General features: G+C 38.1%; 2 protein-coding genes across 3 annotated transcripts in view; one reads left to right on the top strand and one right to left on the bottom strand.

Annotated features, from left to right (window-relative positions):
• Positions 1-9,397, bottom strand: part of ppp2r2cb (protein phosphatase 2, regulatory subunit B, gamma b) — a 10,514-nt gene extending 1,117 nt beyond the window's left edge. The window contains exons 1-8 of one of the 2 annotated variants that reach the window (XM_016241178.1): positions 8,990-9,397; positions 8,463-8,561; positions 6,827-6,924; positions 5,628-5,769; positions 5,414-5,526; positions 5,164-5,341; positions 2,127-2,291; positions 1,559-1,728 (exon numbers count right to left, since the gene is read on the bottom strand). In XM_016241178.1, the coding sequence (XP_016096664.1) occupies positions 1,559-1,728; positions 2,127-2,291; positions 5,164-5,341; positions 5,414-5,526; positions 5,628-5,769; positions 6,827-6,924; positions 8,463-8,520 (924 nt within the window). In that variant the 5' untranslated portion in view covers positions 8,521-8,561; positions 8,990-9,397. The remainder of the gene's footprint in view (positions 1-1,558; positions 1,729-2,126; positions 2,292-5,163; positions 5,342-5,413; positions 5,527-5,627; positions 5,770-6,826; positions 6,925-8,462; positions 8,562-8,989) is intronic. The other variant, XM_016241179.1, reaches the window with a different exon arrangement.
• Positions 9,398-12,307: 2,910 nt separating this feature from the next.
• Positions 12,308-19,815, top strand: LOC107557671 (uncharacterized). The gene is made up of 8 exons (XM_016241157.1): positions 12,308-12,361; positions 18,311-18,409; positions 18,494-18,577; positions 18,656-18,712; positions 18,801-18,881; positions 19,107-19,205; positions 19,289-19,555; positions 19,708-19,815. The coding sequence occupies exons 1-8, from the start codon at positions 12,308-12,310 to the stop codon at positions 19,732-19,734; spliced, it is 768 nt and encodes a 255-aa protein (XP_016096643.1). The 3' UTR covers positions 19,735-19,815.
• Positions 19,816-20,134: the final 319 nt, after the last annotated feature.

Here is a 20,134-nt window from a genome sequence, read left to right as displayed (position 1 = left end):
CAGTGATCTTTGGGCTCTTCTCCCCCGATAGCTCAGTTTGGCCGGATGGCCAGCTCTAGGAAGGGTTCTGGTCGTCCCAAATGTCTTCCATTTAAGGATTATGGAGGCCACTGTGCTCTTAGGAACCTTAAGTGCAGCAGAATTTTTTTTGTAACCTTGGCCAGATCTGTGCCTTGCCACAATTCTGTCTCTGAGCTCTTCAGGCAGTTCCTTTGACCTCATGATTCTCATTTGCTCTGACATGCACTGTGAGCTGTAAGGTCTTATATAGACAGGTGTGTGGATTTCCTAATCAAGTCCAATCAGTATAATCAAACACAGCTGGACTCAAATGAAGGTGTAGAACCATCTCAAGGATGATCAGAAGAAATGGACAGCACCTGAGTTAAATATATGAGTGTCACAGCAAAGGGTCTGAATACTTAGGACCATGTGATATTTCAGTTTTTCTTTTTTAATAAATCTGCAAAAATGTCAACAATTCTGTGTTTTTCTGTCAATATGGGGTGCTGTGTGTACATTAATGAGGAAAACAAATGAACTTAAATGATTTGAGCAAATGGCTGCAATATAACAAAGAGTGAAAAATTTAAGGGGGTCTGAATACTTTCCGTACCCACTGTATATAACCATATAACAGGAATGTTGCTTGTAGCTGTAAAACCTCTAATTTTCCTGCTTTCCAATAGAGAATGAAAGGTATTTTTAAAGATTTTTCAAAGAAATATACTGTGGCTGCCCTCACTATTGCCTGATTTTTTAAATTGTTTTATTTATTTATATTGTACAGTCCTCCATGGAGCCCAGAAAAATGTAATAATATATATAAAACAGCAATTACCAGGTTTCAAATGCTTTAAGACCTGGGTAATTATAGTTATTTAAAGACGATTTTACTCTAAAATACAGAAAAATCTGAAATATAATCACTAGTAAAAATAAAAATAAAATAGGACAATAATAATATAAATGTAGAAAATTTACTAAAATCTATGGTAAATCTACTTAATTTTACATAATATAATCAGCATATGGATGTATTTTAGTATAATTTATATACTATTATAGTATTTATTATTTTAACAAGCTGTTATTTTTATATTTTCATTTTATTTTAAGTTTTTAGCAAGTTGTCATTTTTATTTGAGTAATTTTATTGTTATAATTATTTCTATTTAGCTTTAATGTATTTTAATTTTAGTTTTATTCATTTTAGCACTTACACTTATTGTATTTCTGTTCGTTTTTTATGTAATATTTAGATTTACTTTTATTTTAAATTCATTTCAATTAACAACAATTATTTTGATATATATATATATATATACATAAAATATTTTAGATTTTAGTTTTAGCTTTATTTAACAATAGCAACATTGGTATAGCTGAATCATTTGTAATATTTACTTTTAATAAAAGCAGTATTGCCATGGTACTTTTTCTTTTCTTTTCTTTTTTAGTGAGGCCAAACCAGCTTCATATGCACTGAGAGGCCTGGAACTTTGTGAGGCCTCGGCTTGTGTAAATGTGTGAGTGAATGAGTGAGTAGGTGAGAGACCTGGTATGTTTCCACTGGTTTATTTTCCATGTTGAGGTCCCAGACTTTAACGGTGAGGTAATCTCTAGTGAGCAGGTAGCGGCCGCTATGACTGAACTTCACGTCTGACACTGAGGAAACGATCTCGGAGAAGAACGATCGCCGGGATGGATCCACTGCCTCTTCAAACACTAATAGAGATTGTACATACACACATGGTATTACAATAGAAAAACCCTTAGTTTAATATAAAGTGCTAGGACATCAATACTATAACAAGTAAACCACCTCACATATAAATACTGACAATGGTAAATTGGGTTCCAAATCTGAAAGTTTTAGTGATTTAAGATACATTTTATTTAACCTAAAAACCCAGACTTTTGAAAAGACTTGTACTGTGGGTGTTTTAGTGGATAGGTTCCTGAATCAACATCCTTGTACGTCTTGGAGCAACACTCTGATTTCAGGTGTAGTTAATGGTTATGGTTGACAGGAATGTTGTTTCAAGACCAACAAAGTATGTTCATCCAGGAAAACGTCCTGCTTGGCGGAATCATCTCGTATTGCATGCGTATGCGTGGCTCACGTTTGGCATGTTGGTCACAGAGTGCGCGAGCTCTCATGTCACAGAGGCGTGTGGTTCCTGTGCTGCTGCTGAAGGCCAGCAGGTGGCAGTGGTGAGGGTGAAACTCGGCCACTGTGATCACCTCACTGAGGTCCTCCATGTTTTCTGGCTTCAAATCCACAATATCTGACAGAAATTCACTGAGGAAACCCAACACTCTGAGATTTTATATCACCACTTCTGTAATTTCTGAAACTATATCGTTAGAATCTTTTTCAGAGCGATTTTTTTCCAGCTGATGAATGATAAAAACATTGACAGACAATCAGAATCTTTTCGACTTTTACGGCCCTTTACTGTTAAGCATGGAATCCTGTGTCTGCCCACTGAAAAAAAAAACAATGGTATTGCAACTTTTCATCTCACAATTCTGACTTTATAACTCGCAATTGCGAGTTTATATCACGCAATTCTGACTTTATCTTGCAATTGTGTTTTTATATCTTGCAATTCTGGTTCTGTGAAATAATCTCGCAATTGCGAGAAAAAAATCAGAACTGTGTGATAAAAAGTTGTTTTATTTTTTATTCAGTGGTAGAAATGGGCTTCCATAATCAAGGCCCGTTCACACCAAGAATGATAACTATAACAATAACTATCACTATAAAGTTTTAATAACCATTCTAATTCTATGAGAATAGAGATCCACTCTACTGTATTATGATTATGACACAAAGCAACAATATCGTTAGAACCAGTATCAGAATGATTTTATTCAGTGGTAGAAATGGGCTTCCATAATCAAGGCCCGTTCACACCAAGAATGATAACTATAACAATAACTATCACTATAAAGTTTTAATAACCATTCTAATTCTATGAGAATAGAGATCCACTCTACTGTATTATGATTTTGACACAAAGCAACAATATCGTTAGAACCAGTATCAGAATGATTTTTCCAGCTGATGAAAATGCTAATCAGAATCCACTTGACTTTAAAGAGCTCGCGCATTTAAAGCAACAGACATAAAACTGGAGCGTGTGTTTAAAATAAACAGAACATTATCATCCAATGGTTTGTAATATAGCCATAGATATCTATACATAGATTCTACATTCAACCACTCCAGACACATTATGCATCGGCCATCTTGTAACGGTAAACATGTCGTCACACAGTAAAAACGTATGAGTTTCCCGACAGGCCTCAACATTGTGCAGCCTCTGGTTGTAAAAACCACCTGGATTTAAATTCAGAATAAATGGGATAACCTTTCACAGGTGAGAATGTGTTGGTTTGTGTTTTTATATGTATTAACTCAATATTACACATTTTTAAACTGTGGTAACTTTTTAATGTCGTGTTAGCTAACAGCTTTGTCATGTATTGTGTTAGTGTAGCAAAATCATCCACTGACAGGCCTCAACATTGTGCAGCCTCTGGTTGTAAAAACCACCTGGATTTAAATTCAGAAGAAATGGGATAACCTTTCACAGGTGAGAATGTGTTGGTTTGTGTTTTTATATGTATTAACTCAATATTACACATTTTTAAACTGTGGTAACTTTTGAATGTCGTGTTAGCTAACAGCTTTGTCATGTATTGTGTTAGTGTAGCAAAATCATCCACTGAAGTCTACTGCACATACAGAAAATCATACATGCATATAACTACGGTTGCACACGCAGTCAACTTGCTCTTAATTGTTTACGGCTTTGACTGGTTCAGTATGGTAGACGGCTTACACATAGCGGCCCATAGAAACAGATGCTAATGAGGAATCTATAAACATCTATGGTTATAGCTATCATTATAGTCATCACTCTCTGTGTAAACTGGCCTTCATTATTAACAAAAAAGTGTCTTAGCAAAATGTTTTCTTCTGTATTCCTTCTGAAAAGATATTGTCTGGTGCCCAACATGTTAAAAGCCCTCAGGCTCATGACTCTGAAATGTACTATAAACATTATATTCGCCCTAAAAGAGAGCGGTAAGGGGACAAGATTACAGAAAGTAGTGACATTTTTTTTTTCATCAGTGAATGAACTGTCCACAATTAATTCCCATTTGCACCAACAGAAAAAAAAAATCAAAATAGCATTTCTATGACTCTCCAAAAAGAGGGGGAAAAAATACTGAGAGTTTTAGAAATTCTCACGCAGCGGCTTTAACTAGTTTTATGTAATTTAATTTTAAAGGTAATATAACACAAAGTATAGTTTTGTAAATGCACTTTAATATTTGTAAGAATGGAAATGTAAAAAAGATTCACAATGTCATTTTTAAACTGTGGTAACTTTTGAATGTCGTGTTAGCTAACAGCTTTGTCATGTATTGTGTTAGTGTAGCAAAATCATCCACTGAAGTCTACTGCACATACAGAAAATCATACATGCATATAACTACGGTTGCACACGCAGTCAACTTGCTCTTAATTGTTTACGGCTTTGACTGGTTCAGTATGGTAGACGGCTTACACATAGCGGCCCATAGAAACAGATGCTAATGAGGAATCTATAAACATCTATGGTTATAGCTATCATTATAGTCATCACTCTCTGTGTAAACTGGCCTTCATTATTAACAAAAAAGTGTCTTAGCAAAATGTTTTCTTCTGTATTCCTTCTGAAAAGATATTGTCTGGTGCCCAACATGTTAAAAGCCACTAAAAGCACTTAGCAACTGTATAGCAATGCCCTGGTAACCACCCAAAAACACTCTAGCATTACATTTTCAAAATCTAGTTTTGCTTAAAGGTGCAGTAAGCGATTTCTGAGAGACGCTGTTGAAAGTGGATCGGACTGAGCACCAAAACACACTCATAGCCAATCACCAGTAAGGGGCGTGTCCAGTAGTGATGTGGGAGGTGCGTAATGTTCATAAATTAGTAAAAAGCAAGATAGGGGTTTGATTCTTTTGGGTAGGGGCATGTTTGTTTTGGTGATTTCAAATATCAATTCTCAGAAATCGCTTACTGCGCCTTTAAATGACATAATTACAAAATCCCATATGTCTCTGTGTAGTTCTATCTTACAGTAAGACGCATGCGGATACTGAAGCTGCGGTCAGTGATGTTGAGATGCCACAGGTTAATTCTCAGATCGTCGGCAGACAGGTATGTTTCACAGTCACTGTTGACACTGATGGAGTTGATGTGATATGCATGTGCGTTAGCAAAAACACGCCGTGGGGACGCCTCCACCAGGAGATCCATCGGCCGCAGGACAGGGACCTAGACAGTCCAGAAACTCTCATCAGGTAATAAGAAGAACCAAAAGAAAACAGAAGGAGAAATGCTGCACACCTGTAGAGTGGTGATTGTAGAGAGGTCCTTCAGTCTGCCCTCCTCGTCTCTCAGATTGTAGCCTTCTGCTCGCTTGTCTTTCTCACTCACCTTCCATAGCTTCACGGTCTTATCTGACAAGAAACACAAAAAGTATGATATTCTTAAAGAAACAGCACTGTGTTTTGGCATTGTGCTATATAAAGTTATATTAGCAAGTGTTTTCAGCTCTTACCATTGGTGGAGAGGAGGAAGTGGGCGGGGTTATGCGGAGGCAGCCAGCGAATCTTATTGATTTTCTCTTCAATCTCCAAACTTTTCAGGTAATCGAACTCAGGCTCATGACTCTGAAATGTACTATAAACATTATATTCGCCCTAAAAGAGAGAGGTAAGGGGACAAGATTACAGAAAGTAGTGACATTTTTTTTTTCATCAGTGAATGAACTGTCCACAATTAATTCCCATTTGCACCAACAGAAAAAAAAAAATCAAAATAGCATTTCTATGACTCTCCAAAAAGAGGGGGAAAAATACTGAGAGTTTTAGAAATTCTCACGCAGCGGCTTTAACTAGTTTTATGTAATTTAATTTTAAAGGTAATATAACACAAAGTATAGTTTTGTAAATGCACTTTAATATTTGTAAGAATGGAAATGTAAAAAAGATTCACAATGTTATTAAATGTGGAAAAGCATCTGTGAAAAGGGTCCATGATTTGTTTTTATCTTAATTTTGCTGCTTACTCCCTGTATTAAGATATTTGAGTAAATATTGTAATAATAGGTTGAACTATGTAAATATTATAATGTTAAAACATTATTCATTATAATAAATATAGTGTACTATACATAGTAAAATAAAAACAATATAAAATTACATGTATATAAAGTAATTTAATTATAATAAAAGGCCCATGCGTGAAATCTAAATCAAACATTATGGTTTTGCGCGCTTTTAGATCATCTGAATGCAAAACATAAGCGTAAACAAGATATGCACATCATGAGGGGAATGAATTTCGGTGTAAATCATTCATAAAACCATTCTTACATAAACTGGCAAATGTGACGATATACGTAAGAATGATTTTACAAGTTATTTAACCAGACATTCATTCGGCTCTTGTATCATTCATCTTCTGGGGGGAAAAAAAATATTTTGCACTGAGGGGTGTTTAGAAAGTTTTGTCTAATAAAATATTCTCAAGAATGAGAATGTCTCCTCCCACTGTATTATAAACATCACCTGCCTCCAAATCACAACAGCAAGAATATAATGGTGTTACTGTGATGTAAACTGAAAGTTACTGACTGAAAGAGAAAGAAAGAAAACCAAAAAATGCTTCAGTTCGACCCATTTAGCTTCCTGTTTCAATAGGAAGTTTGTGAAAAAGGGAAGCATAAAAAATGTGTTTGTCAGAGATTTGTCTGACCTGTGGTTCTCTCTGAAAGATGACAACCCTCCCACCCTTATCTCCCGTGGCCAAGAACTCTCCAGTCTGGTTGAACTCCACCGTAGAGATGACATCCGCTGGATCACAGACAAGATTGAAAAATAAATAGATTTCACTTTTTGTTTTGGTAAAAACTTGCATAGGCCTCTAGTTATTGTTTAAGATCAGATGTGCCTCTCAGTCAAACACTGCTTTGCCAAAGTAAACTAATGCAATATTTGTATTTTAATATGAATCCAAAAACATCATTAATGCCAAGGTGCGCACGTTCACTTTGTTTGTGAACACAAATACAAAGGACAAAGAGTGTCACTATTAGTTCCATCACTAGTCAAAAGTTTGGACATTTCATATTTTTATTAGACATTTTAAAATTATGGGAAAGACATCAAAACTATGAATTAGCACAAATGAAAATATGGAAATTAGGTATTAATCAAATTGTTAAATCAGAATGATCATTTGACTTTCTTTTTCTATATCTTTTTCTTATATCTGTAAACCAGGGTTATTATATTTAACTGAAACTAATACCAGAAATAAAAAAAAAATGTTACTTGAAATAAAATAAACATTAACGGAAATAAAAATATATAATTATTTAATTTCAGCTAGTTGTTAAGGAAACATTTCTCATTTTCATTCAATATAACTTTATGTACTACAATTACTTATAAAAAACTGAAATAAAAATAAATGAAAATACACAAAAAATGACAAAAACACAACAAAATCACTACAATTTTAAATAAGATTAAATGAAAATGAAAATATAAAAAATATTTAAAACTATTAAAAACTATAATAGTATCTGATATTAAAATAACTGCTGTACACTTGCTATCTCACAAAACGTCATGAGGTGCATCATGGGATGGTTGTAAACAGTATTGAAGTAGTTGCCACTTTGTTGACTGCTTCATATAAAGAAGTTTATCATTGTCTACAAAACTAATTTCAAGCATTTCAGCAAAGCCTTACAAGAAACAAATTCAGTCAAGTGTGTTCAAACTTTTGACTGACAGTGTAGCTACTGTGAGAGTTTGTAGCGTATGATTGTGTGTGTAAAAAAAAATGTTACTTGAAATAAAATAAACATTAACGGAAATAAAAATATATATAATTATTTAATTTCAGCTAGTTGTTAAGGAAACATTTCTCATTTTCATTCAATATAACTTTATGTACTACAATTACTTATAAAAAACTGAAATAAAAATAAATGAAAATACACAAAAAATGACAAAAACACAACAAAATCAGTACAATTTTAAATAAGATTAAATGAAAATGAAAATATAAAAAATATTTAAAACTATTAAAAACTATAATAGTATCTGATATTAAAATAACTGCTGTACACTTGCTATCTCACAAAACGTCATGAGGTGCATCATGGGATGGTTGTAAACAGTATTGAAGTAGTTGCCACTTTGTTGACTGCTTCATATAAAGAAGTTTATCATTGTCTACAAAACTAATTTCAAGCATTTCAGCAAAGCCTTACAAGAAACAAATTCAGTCAAGTGTGTTCAAACTTTTGACTGACAGTGTAGCTACTGTGAGAGTTTGTAGCGTATGATTGTGTGTGTGTGTGTGTGTGTGTGTGTGTTACCCTCTGTGTACTCTGGCTCCAAGGCTGCGAGATCTGAACAGAGAACCGGGCTCAGCATTCTGGGACGGAACCAAGGGCGGGGCTGCAGCTCTACCAATCCTGCAAAGAGGCGGAGTCTCATGATGAGCGTTAAAATGTGAGTGGAAGGGTTTCAACATGCTACCGGTGTTTTGATGTCTGCCAGAGAGACTCTCTCCTCTGTTGGAACGATTCCAGACGCTGATATTCAAACATGCAGGTCACAAGAGTGCCAGCTGAGATGAACACAATCATGCAGATCTACAGAATGGTTTTGATGTGTTAATGTGGGCCTAGATTTGAGATTAGTGGATCTAATCTTCTTCTACATCAATATAAACATCAGGGGGGGATATCCCAGATCTGCCACACATATACACAAACATCTCCATCTGGTCCAGAAGCATTAAATGGCCATTAAAGAGGACCACAAAGAACACTTATGCATGTAAACATTCAGACAGCATGAACAAAAAGGAAAATTCAAATGAAAAACAAGACGTACTTACAAAAACACTCTTTTACCTTCTGTCACATCGCTGTGCTAACAGTTGTGTTCAGATGCTGATATATTCATTCAGTTCCATTTCTGTGTTGGTTTGTACAAAAGGAGTCTGTGAAGGTTTGTGTTTGTTTGATGGATGAGCAACACACCATCCATTTTTCATCCATCAGCATGAAGGTCTGCTGCAAAGCGTCATGGGGTTTGTGAGCGGTAAGTCCACATGAAGAGGCTGATGACACTCTACAGAATATAAACTCCACAAAAAAAAACACTCAGGAAAAAAACAGAATGTCTTGCCTCAGTTTGGATGCATCTAGACCCGGAGGACTCTACCGGTCAATTCATTCCTGTTGGGTTTTCCTGATATAAGAGGTAAACACATGACAGCTGGACTTGTGCGTAGGCATACTGATGTTTGTCCAAAAGGATGAGGGAGGGGTAAAATTCTGTCTGTTCTGCTGCATAGACTCCTCCTCCAAAGCATATCACAGAGAGGGAGACACAGAGATGCTGAGTGACGTGCTGTCATCCAATCGTGTCACTGGTCAGGGATTTGTGGCCAGTGGGAGAGCAGCTCATCATCACATTGAGCAGCAACCCCCCACTCCAGCCTCATACTGATACAGCTACAAGAGTGGTTGCCTGGTAACCGCATCTGTCTGTGAGAGCAGAGCATGAGTCTGGGAGGAAACATGAGGCATTGCAATGGTTACATAAATATGTGAGAAACCTCAAGAATATTCTGTAGATAGACAAAATGCACTGAAATTACAGCTTTTAGAGTTCTTTTTGTTTACCTTTTGTCTCTAACAGATTTTACCAAAATTGACTTTAATGGAAGAAATAAAATATTTCTTAATAGTAATATTGTCGCATTTAATGTCCAATGGAGATGAAAATTGGTGAAGTTATACATAAGTAGCATAGTTTATTAAACAAAGCAAACTCAGGTAATCCAAAAAACTGAAACACAAGTGAAAAAGCATGCTACGCACAACAAATACCGGGCACAGAACTGAAGAAACTGAGGGAATAAATACACAGTGGTAAAGAGAGACAGGTGAGACTCAAATTAGTTGAACAATGAATAACTATGGCAACAAAGGAAACAGGAACTAAACTAAACACAATGGAACTGAACACAGGCAAAACAGGACAAAAGAATACCAGAATAAAGGTCCATGGACACAAACACAGAGAATTTGTGACAGAACAGTTCAGGAGGTTGATGGTGCAGAGGCAGACCAGGGGAAGGATAGAGGGCCAGGTCTAGGAGGAGTAATGGGGGAAGGGGACAGGACTGGAGCAGGGTACCAAAGTGGAGCAGTCAGGGTTGGAAACCACCATGTTGGAGCAGCTGGAATAGCAAACCAAAACAATAAAGCAGACGGAGGGAAGAACCATGGAGGAGCTGATGGTGGGAGGAACCACGGAGGAGGAGATGACAGGATGAAGCAGGTGGAAGCCCAGAGCACAGGTAGTGCAAAGGCCCACAGTGGAATTGATGGCGGGAGGAACCAGGGTGGAGTTAGTGTCCTGACTGCCAGTGATGGAGCCAAGAGATGTGGAGACCCAGGTAAAGCTGAGGCAATGACGAGACCTGAGGACACCGCAGGATCCAGTGCCCTAGGCGGAGCTGCAGCGACAAGCACCTGAGGTGGAGCCAGAGTATCAGCCAGCTGTGAGGATGTCTATCCCAGGTGGAGCCAATAGGGCAGGGAGCCTTGGTGGAGCCGGCTGACTCTGTGCTGGATGGAATCAGCGACAATGAAGAAAAATCTGTGCGGGGAGGGATCACCAGAGGCACAAGATGATTGCCAGAATTTCCCTTCAGTGACAAAGATCATTTCCTCACTGACTCTGCAAGCTAGAAGCTGAAGATAAGAAAGAAGCTCAGCCTCCTGCTCACCAACGTGAGAAGAATCCACCAGCAGCAGAAGAAGCTTACCCTGTGGCCATCCGGCTTTTAAAAGAGCATATTTCTGAGCAAATTTCTACTATGACATTGTTGCAAATGTCGCACTGAGTGTGGCTCAGATGGGCACAGTGAGTGCATCGTCTGTCTGGGCAGTGCCCACACAGAGGCTGCGCTCACCAAGACTGAGTCTCACCTTTCTCCTCTCACGGATCGTCGTCGTCTACCTTCACCAGATTTTATAACTTGGACATCCCTGCCGGCACTGATTTTGTCTGTTTAATCTGCCTTAACCCCCTTAGTAAGTGGGAAAGGTCGTTTTATGACATTCTCAGCCAAGCGGCTTGGGTCTCATTTTTAGCTCATGCTTACAGGAGCCCTCAGTATAGGTACAGAGCGGCTTCGTTCTGGGAGAGACCGTTCAAAAGGGAGCGCTCCGGTTACTTAAGTAATCTCGGTTCCCGGAGATAAGGGAACAAGCGTTGCGTAGGCTGCCGTGCTATAAGGCTGCACGCGAGCTGACAACTGTCATTTCAGTTGAACAATTTCTGAAATGAATTGATGAAATGGCTCTCAGAGCCGACTTATATAGCAGTCGAGAGAGCCATTGGTTCGTGCAGCTACACGAAAGTAGTCAAATCAGGCTTCAGTATCAGAGTAAACAGGAGTTTCCCCATAGCGTGTTAATGCTCTTAGCCTTATCTCAGGGAATTGAGGTTACTTATGTAATCACAGTGCTTTTAACCCAATAAATGTAACTATATTTAAAAAAAATAATAATAGTAAAAATAATAATAAACTTAATGTCGAATCTGAATCCACTTGTGATCTGATAACCAATCACAACACAACCTTGATGTCAGTGAATTGCTGTCAGAGTTGTGCAACAGCCAATCACTATTTGCGGATACCATTGAAATGATTGAGAAGTACCGTAAACTAAATCCTGCCTGTCACTGTCACGATTGCTGCTACGGCGAGGAGCAAGGAACGAGGAGACGTAGGAATAAACTCAAATTTCCATCTTTAATGATCAAACAGAGGAATCCACGTAGCACAAACAGGCAACCAGAAGACATTAGACATCGGACAAAGCAAACAGAACAGAGCTTATGTAATCAACTTAACGAGGGCATGACGAGACACACCTGGACTCAATGAAACACAATTAACATGAGGGAGAAACTAGGTTACAGAGAGCACATGGGGAGCAAAAACACACACAGACATATCGCCCCCCTCCTGGAAGTAGTTGCGTCGTAGAACATCAGAGGGGGGGTATGGGCACCCGGGAAGGAGAGAGGAGCCAGGAAGGAGACAGGAGGGGCTTGGAGCAGGAGGAGCCAAGCAGGACCCAGGCCACAACCATGACGGCGACCCACGGTGGAGCCGACGGAGGGAGGAGCCATGGAGGAGGAAGGACCGACGATTCCAGGGGGCCAACCAACAGCGGCGGAGCAGGTGGCGGATGAGCCCGAGGCGGAGACGGAGACGGAGAGCAGATGAGCCAGGGCGACGGGGAGGATCCAAGGCAGAGCAGATGGCGCCGGCGACCGAGGTGGAGGCGGGGATCCAGATGGCCACGGTAGAGCTGGAGCGACAGAGGACTGAGGAGGAGCTGAAGGGATGGAGGAGCCTGACGGAGCCAGAGGGATGGAGGGACGAGGCACAGCCAGAGGAGTGGAGTCCCGAGGCGCAGGATGGTCGACAACAGACCAAGGCGGAGCCGGAGGGACGAGGGAGCCCGGCGGAGCCAGTGGACAGATGGGCCACGGCGGAGAGGAGGACGGCACGAAGAAACAGTCTGGTAGGGTCCTCGACTGTTCTTGGTCCGGTGTTCTGTCACCATTGCTGCTACGGCAAGGAATGAGGAGACGTAGGGATAAACTCAAATTTCCGTCTTTAATGATCAAACATAAGAATCCATGTAGCACAAACAGATAACCAGAAGACATTAGACACCGGACAAAGCAAACAGAACAGAACAGAGCTTATGTAATCAACTTAATGAGGGGATGACGAGACACACCTGGACTGAATGAAACACAATTAACATGAGGAAGAAACTAGGTTACGTAAAATTGTCTCTGATTTCTTTTTATAATTCAGCACTGTTTCGTTGTGAACTGTAAAAATACATCAATCCAAAATGAATACTTGATTGCAAATATGTTGAAGAATAGCCTCTCCTCCATTGACAAAAAAGGCGTCTGTTACCGTATGCCGTATGGAGCATATTGGATCATTTCACTTTTGGCTTTGTGTGGGTTGTGCATACAGTAGGGATGGGAACAGTGGCGCCTGCAGGTGTACGGCTGTACGCACTGTGCGTACCATGAGTGCTCAGACTGACCTGAGATTTGCCCCACAAACATTTCAGCAGTTATTATAGGCCTGTGTGTCCGGTATTTCTGTCGACTGAACCAGCCATGCCATTCATTATGAATTTATCAGTCTTTTGCATGCCAAAGTCAATTTTTGCATAGAAATAGGCCTATTACGCCAAATAGAAGTAGAAAATCGTGCTATACGCACTTTCATGAGATCGGGTTAGCCTACAACAATTAATTTGTTGGCTATTTTACAAATGGGAATACAACGAATTCATGACCATGTTTTACATTCAAGCTACCCGTAAAATGTATAGTGAAAAAAGCGTCTGGAATGTAATAAAATAATTTTAAAGCTGTTTTAAAGCATTTGCTGCATGGATAAAAAAATAGGCTAATAAATAATTCATTGTGAAGCGCTCCTGCTCAAGACCGAGACGGCAGAAAGCGTTTGTTTTCTTTATTTTATAAAAGCACAACGTTTTGTTGATATTGTGAGTACACACAAATAAAACTAGCCCCTTTACAATTTAGAATGATGTATTACTCTTACATTTAGGAGCAAAATCGACTGCGTATTTAAGTTGTTTCCACTGTTAGAAAAAATGCAAGTGATCGCGCTGGCGCGCTTTAGCTTAAATTCTCAGCACAAACGATTGGATATGCGTCTAACAGCGCACATTTATAGCCTATAGGTTAAACATTTAAACTAACATTGTGATATGCTTGAAATCTTTTATATATAGATTTTATTTTAGGCAAGTTGTGATGATTTGACAAGGCTAAATTGATCCAACATATAGGCTATGGGTCGCCGTGATTTTGCCAAGTAAGACATGTTCCTGGATCAACAGCTTTTGTTGATCCTGGATCAACATTACAGTCCAAAAATACAGACTTAACCCAATCCCCACCCCTAAACCTAACCGTACCCATAATTTATTCCTAAAATCAGGGAAATGATAGCTGATTAACAAGGGTGTAGAAGCGCCTAATCCTGATTGTAAGCCTAAAACTGACATTTCCTGAAAAGTTATCTCTCAATTCTGATTGGTTGATTGGAATGATGATCCTTGTTGATCCAGGAACATGTTGTACTTGGTCAAATCATGCTCACCATAGGCTATGATCAATTCACTGTCTGCTGCTGGCCGTTACTTAAAAAATAAATTACATTTAACGAACAAAAAATGCTCCAAATATTTTTCTAAATTCACTTTATAAAAAAACAAAACGAAATATAATATTTTTTTCATTACATACAAAGCTGAATGTGTGCACTGAAAGCTTAAAAAAATCCTTGTGTGTGGTGTTTGCAAAACATACATTAAAATAAATAGGCCTATACAATGAACCATAAATGTTGTGTACAAATCAGAATCCTATGCACACGTGAACATTTTCATGGATACTGATTTTTGATGATCGTCTGCAAACGATTCTTATTTCTAAGAGAGAGTGAAGAGTACCAGCATAAAAAAGAAAAACTCAAGATACTCTCAATAAAAGTAGTATAACAAGTTCTCAGTATGTTTTTTTGTACACAGAAAGAGTTCAATTTCCTAAGAGTGTACATTCTTTGATTCACTTTCTTAATAATGGCCTCTGTGCTCTTCTGGAACTTTAAAGTAGTATCAAAGATAGTTCCAAGATACTTGTACTCCAGTACCCTTTCAACTTCTTTTCCATAAAAATACACAGGTTTCACCTTTGAAACCTAGGCGTTTCATGTTCACTCTATCGTACATGTATCTGTTCAATCTCTAAATTTGATATAGCTGATTCCTCTGTTTATAATTGTGCTTCACTAAACAGTTCCGATCAAAGCTGAATCAACAGACGGTAGGCTATCGCAGAGTTAAGCAACACACAGTAGTAGTGTTTCGCAACTGAATGAATGAATCACTTGGCTGAATGATTTAATAACTCACTCACAGAGACTGTCATCTGACGCTATGAAAAGATATTGGCTATAGGCTAAATAGAGGTTTGATCATCTCTAGCCAACCCCAACATTTCTATAAGGAACACATTAAGGCACTTTAACGTTGTGTTTTTCACATTAAACATTTTAGAATGTCCCGCTGTTTTAGGGATTGGAATATCGTGGCGGGTGCTTTAGGTATGGATCACAAATGGCCAAAACTTGTATTTTGTTCACGTCTTTTTTCTTTTCTTTCTTTGGACAGGTTGATCTAAATATTTGAGGCTTAGAAAACAGAAGGAAAATTGACAGGCTTGTGCCGCAGTTGTATAGACGTTTTGCCCTCCGGGTCTTCGAGACAGGCATGTGACTGAAATAGTGATGAGACGTTAGCGAACGAGTCGGCTCCATAAAGTGAACGATATGAGTCGGATCCCATCTGAGGGCCGTTTTCTAAGACAAGTTTTTTTTTTACTTTCTTAATACAAGACAAACTAATGGGATGATTTTTGCCACACTGCTTGTTATCCACACACACTTCATGTACTGACTTGTGTCAAAGGGACTTTATGTTGCTTTGATGTGTACATGATGATTCTCGCTCACGATTGGTCGCACGCACACACACACACACACACATCAACAGATTCAACATCAACACACGTGCACAATGTCACAGGGTTAACAATTCAACTGTGTTCGATGGTTGTGCTTTGCACACTGTAATTTAGTTTTTATCTGTTATATGGCGCACCATGTTACATTTTGAGTATGATTTATGATAGTTTGTGTTTGGGATAGTTCACTACCCTGAGAGCACACCCTGATATATCACATCTATTTAATGTCTGCATTTACATCTGCAAGATGTATTTTTTAGAGTGTTTGCTCATCTGCAATATGTTTACATTTACCTTTAGTCATTTAGCAGACACTTTTATCCAAAGCGACTTACAACTGAGGACAATAAAAGCAGCTAAAACTACAAAAGAGCAACAATATATAAGTGCAAATGACAAGTCTCAGTTAGCCTACCGCAGTACATGTAGCAAGGTGTATATATATATATATATATTATACACACACACATGTACACACACACACACACACAAAGAAAAACAAGTAGAATAGAAAAAATAGAAAGCTAGTGTTTTTGGTTTTTATGTTGTTTTTTTAAATAAAAATTTTTAAATAAAAAAAGAAGATAAATATAGATAAAGTAGAATTAAAATAGAATAGAAAGTGTTCGAGTTAGAGGGTCAAATAAAGGTGGAACAGTGTTTTTAGTCATTTCTTGAAGATGGTTAAGGACTCAGATTGAGTTGGGCAGGTCATTCCACCAGGAGGGAAGAGTTAATGAAAAGGTCTGTGAAAGTGATTTTGTGCCTCTTTTAGATGGCACAATAATACGCCGTTCACTTGCAGAATGCAAGCTTCTAGAGGGCACATAACTCTGAAGTAATGTGATATGATCATATGTTCATATCAGATGTTAAATCAATGTTTAAAAAATGTTTTGAAAATGTTTATGATTTAGAATGTACATGTAAATCTGCATTTTCTAAGAGGTTTATCAGATGTTTTTACACAGCAGAGGTTTCCCAGATCAAGAGCTCTTTAGCAGACATCTTAAAGATGTACCTGTGCAATCTGTGTAATAACGTTCTGTAATAGTATTTCATTTTTATTTATTTAAAGATTAAGTTTAATTACTTTGAATAATTTAGTTATATTTGTGCAAACATACCAGACATAGGTCAAAACATTGACAAATTTGGCTGAATTATAAAAGCCAGAAGTGGTATTAAATAAAGAGATTCTTTGGGAGCCGAAAGAGCCGGTTCTTTTTGCTGAGCTAAGCCAAATGATCCGGATCCCTTAAAAGAGCCGGTTCTTTTTGCTGAGCAAAGCCAAATGATCCGGATCCCTAAAAAGAGCCAGAATCCACTAGACTGAAAACTATGAGAGAGAGAGAAATAGAGAGACTTTTCCAGCTAATACTGGAAAAGTTTCTGTTTAATTTCCTTGTCATCCATTTATTTTGCATACACTTTTTAACCATAGACCGCAAGGCTATGGTTAAAGTGGATTTGTTACAAATGTGAATAAATAAACATTATGTTATATCAGTTTGTAAAAATACACTTTATAAACTATGTATACACACTTATTTTGCCACTTTTCCCCAGACCATAGGCTATTAGTATATTCTGGTAATGTTGATTGGATGGACCAGCACCAGCCTGGACTGTCCTTGGCCCTGGTTTAACTTTAGGCACATTTTGGCACATTTTCTAATATGTCCCATCACTAGACTGAAAACTATGAGAGAGAGAGAAATAGAGAGACTTTTCCAGCTAATGCTGGAAAAGTTTCTGTTTAATTTCCTTGTCATCCATTTATTTTGCATACACTTTTTAACCATAGACCGCAAGGCTATGGTTAAAGTGGATTTGTTACAAATGTGAATAAATAAACATTATGTTATATCAGTTTGTAAAAATACACTTTATAAACTATGTATACACACTTATTTTGCCACTTTTCCCCAGACCATAGGCTATTAGTATATGCTGGTAATGTTGATTGGATGGACCAGCACCAGCCTGGACTGTCCTTGGCCCTGGTTTAACTTTAGGCACATTTTGGCACATTTTCTAATATGATAAAAATTTAAATCTGATTTAATAATAATTTACTCCTGCTGGGACGTAGAGTGTCCAAAGCTGAAGAAACAGCCAGCTATGTATATTCAACTCAACCTAGGCTAATCAACTCGTTGTTTAATGAACTGTTATATAAAAGCAATATCACATATTCAGTTAACAGCAATCATGCTGTTCTGTATATATCATCACATCTGCGGCCACCTGTGGCTTCGTGACCATATTACAGTCGTGCTGATATTCAGACCAGCATTCTGTGGTCATGTGACACTGGTATGTTTGTGACTGGCAGGATAATGTTGCAGCTCTCAGCATTCTTCAACTCCGTAGTAACACTTTCACATTGTTGTTAAGCAACTCTTCAGGTAAATCTTGATTCCCAGCTCCAAGAATGAAAGAGTGATCAGTGAAACCTGGTTTCTTGACAATCAATTAGCTTTGGCTGACAAGAAAGACGTGCAAAGATAAGATACTCTATTTATTTTCAAAGATGCCAAAACCCTCTGATGTGATGATAGCCACGCCAGTATACCAGCAACAGCAGTATGAAGTCTCCAAGTTCCTGACGACCAAGCCACTGGCTTTGGGGGTAAAAACACACTGTTCCGCATCAAGAGAAGTATTCAGTGAGTATGAAGAAACAGGCACTATATCTTATGTTTTTGTCTCACAGATTTTGGAAATATTTTTAGCCTTATTGGGACTCTGTTTGACAGTCTGGAATGAGAGTTTTTTTCTTCTCTGGTCACCAATCAGTGTAAGTCAATCATTTCAATATCAGTACAACATTATACAGTGAACAAATACTGAATTCTGTTCCGTTTCTGTTCTACAGTTCACTTTAACTGCAGTTATTACAGTCTCGGCAGCAAGCACATGTAAACCGTGTCTGGTTAGTGTCAGTTTTAAAAAACTTGTAATAATTTTAGATAAGGGGAGTTTCATGGGTTTTATTTCAAACCAGATCTTCTGTACTATAGGTCAAATCCTCACAAATGCTCAGCTATCTAAATGCTGCAGCAGCTGCTCTGTCTCTCCGCTTTCACTTTTATTACATTTGGGTAAGTGGTTGCTGTAAAGCTCACACATGTACAAGATACATATGTCTAGATTAAAATGATTTCTTGTTTTACCAGACTTAGATGAAAATGCTTATATGTTGTGATGCTGATAGTCTACAACAATGTGACATAGCCCATCCTCTACACTGTTTAGATCTGGCAACCGGTTTTTGATTCATATTCCTATTTTAGTTCATAATCACTTTGTGTCTATTATTTAATCAGGGTGTGTCCTGCTTTCTGCTTCTGGCCTGTGATACTCTCATCTTCATCTTCTCTGTTCCTGTTGCTTTAACCTCCTGTTCCTGTTGCTGCAGACCAAAGGTAAACCTCAACAAGATCTTTCTCATCTTGAAAAAAATGAATCGGATAGATGTGTAACAAATATAATGTTGGTCCTCTCTCAGTCAAGACATGTTGAGGTCAGTTATATGAACGCAGATTTGCCTGTCAACCATATTGTGCTAATGGGCCAGCCGGACTCCTCTGCAGTGGTACAGTCCGTTAGTTCAGTCATGTACATGCTGCTAGCAGCACATGACTTAGTCCCACCTGCACCTCTGCCAAATTACAGTCCAGTACCAACTCTACCTCCACCAGCCTATGACCAGGTCTCAGCTGCACCTCCACCAAACTACGGTCCAGTCCCAAGTGCACCTCCACCAGCATATGAGGTAATTATGAGCATTTGTGAGTAACTGTAGAAAATCTATTTATAATGGTTCATACAAATTAAAATCCTATAAATAATCTCCATATTCAATCATATTTGCTTGCTAACCTGCTGTACTGCACAGCTCTAATATACTGTGTTCTGTTATTGCAGTATGAAGATTTACAGACCAGAAGATGAACTAGATCTCAGACACAAATGGGGATATTTGATGTTTACACAATGGATTATATGAATATATATTTGTTAGGGGTTTCTCCGATCAGGGTTTTTGAGGCCGATCACCGATTGCCGATCACAGAAAGCAGTAACTGCCGATACTGATCACCGATCTTGTAAAGCCTTCTTTTTATAATTTATAACTATTTATATTGATACTCCAATCAGGATTTTAGACATTTATTCAGGGCCTGAATTTCATTTTTTTTTAAATGGGGTGAATTCCCCTCTTAGGTGACTCTTGTGAGAGGGGAAGCAGCTTTCACACAGGAGTCCGCTACTGATCCGTGGCTGTTTACCACAAATACAACATTTATCCATTATTTTGATTTCAAATCCAAACATTGCCACTGGAAATGCC

The sequence above is a fragment of the Sinocyclocheilus grahami genome, unplaced genomic scaffold (assembly GCF_001515645.1).
Source record: "Sinocyclocheilus grahami isolate Dianchi unplaced genomic scaffold, SAMN03320097.WGS_v1.1 scaffold614.1, whole genome shotgun sequence".
NCBI lineage: Eukaryota > Metazoa > Chordata > Actinopteri > Cypriniformes > Cyprinidae > Sinocyclocheilus > Sinocyclocheilus grahami.
Note: the sequence above shows the minus strand (reverse complement) of the source record. Positions and strands in the feature narration are given on the sequence as shown.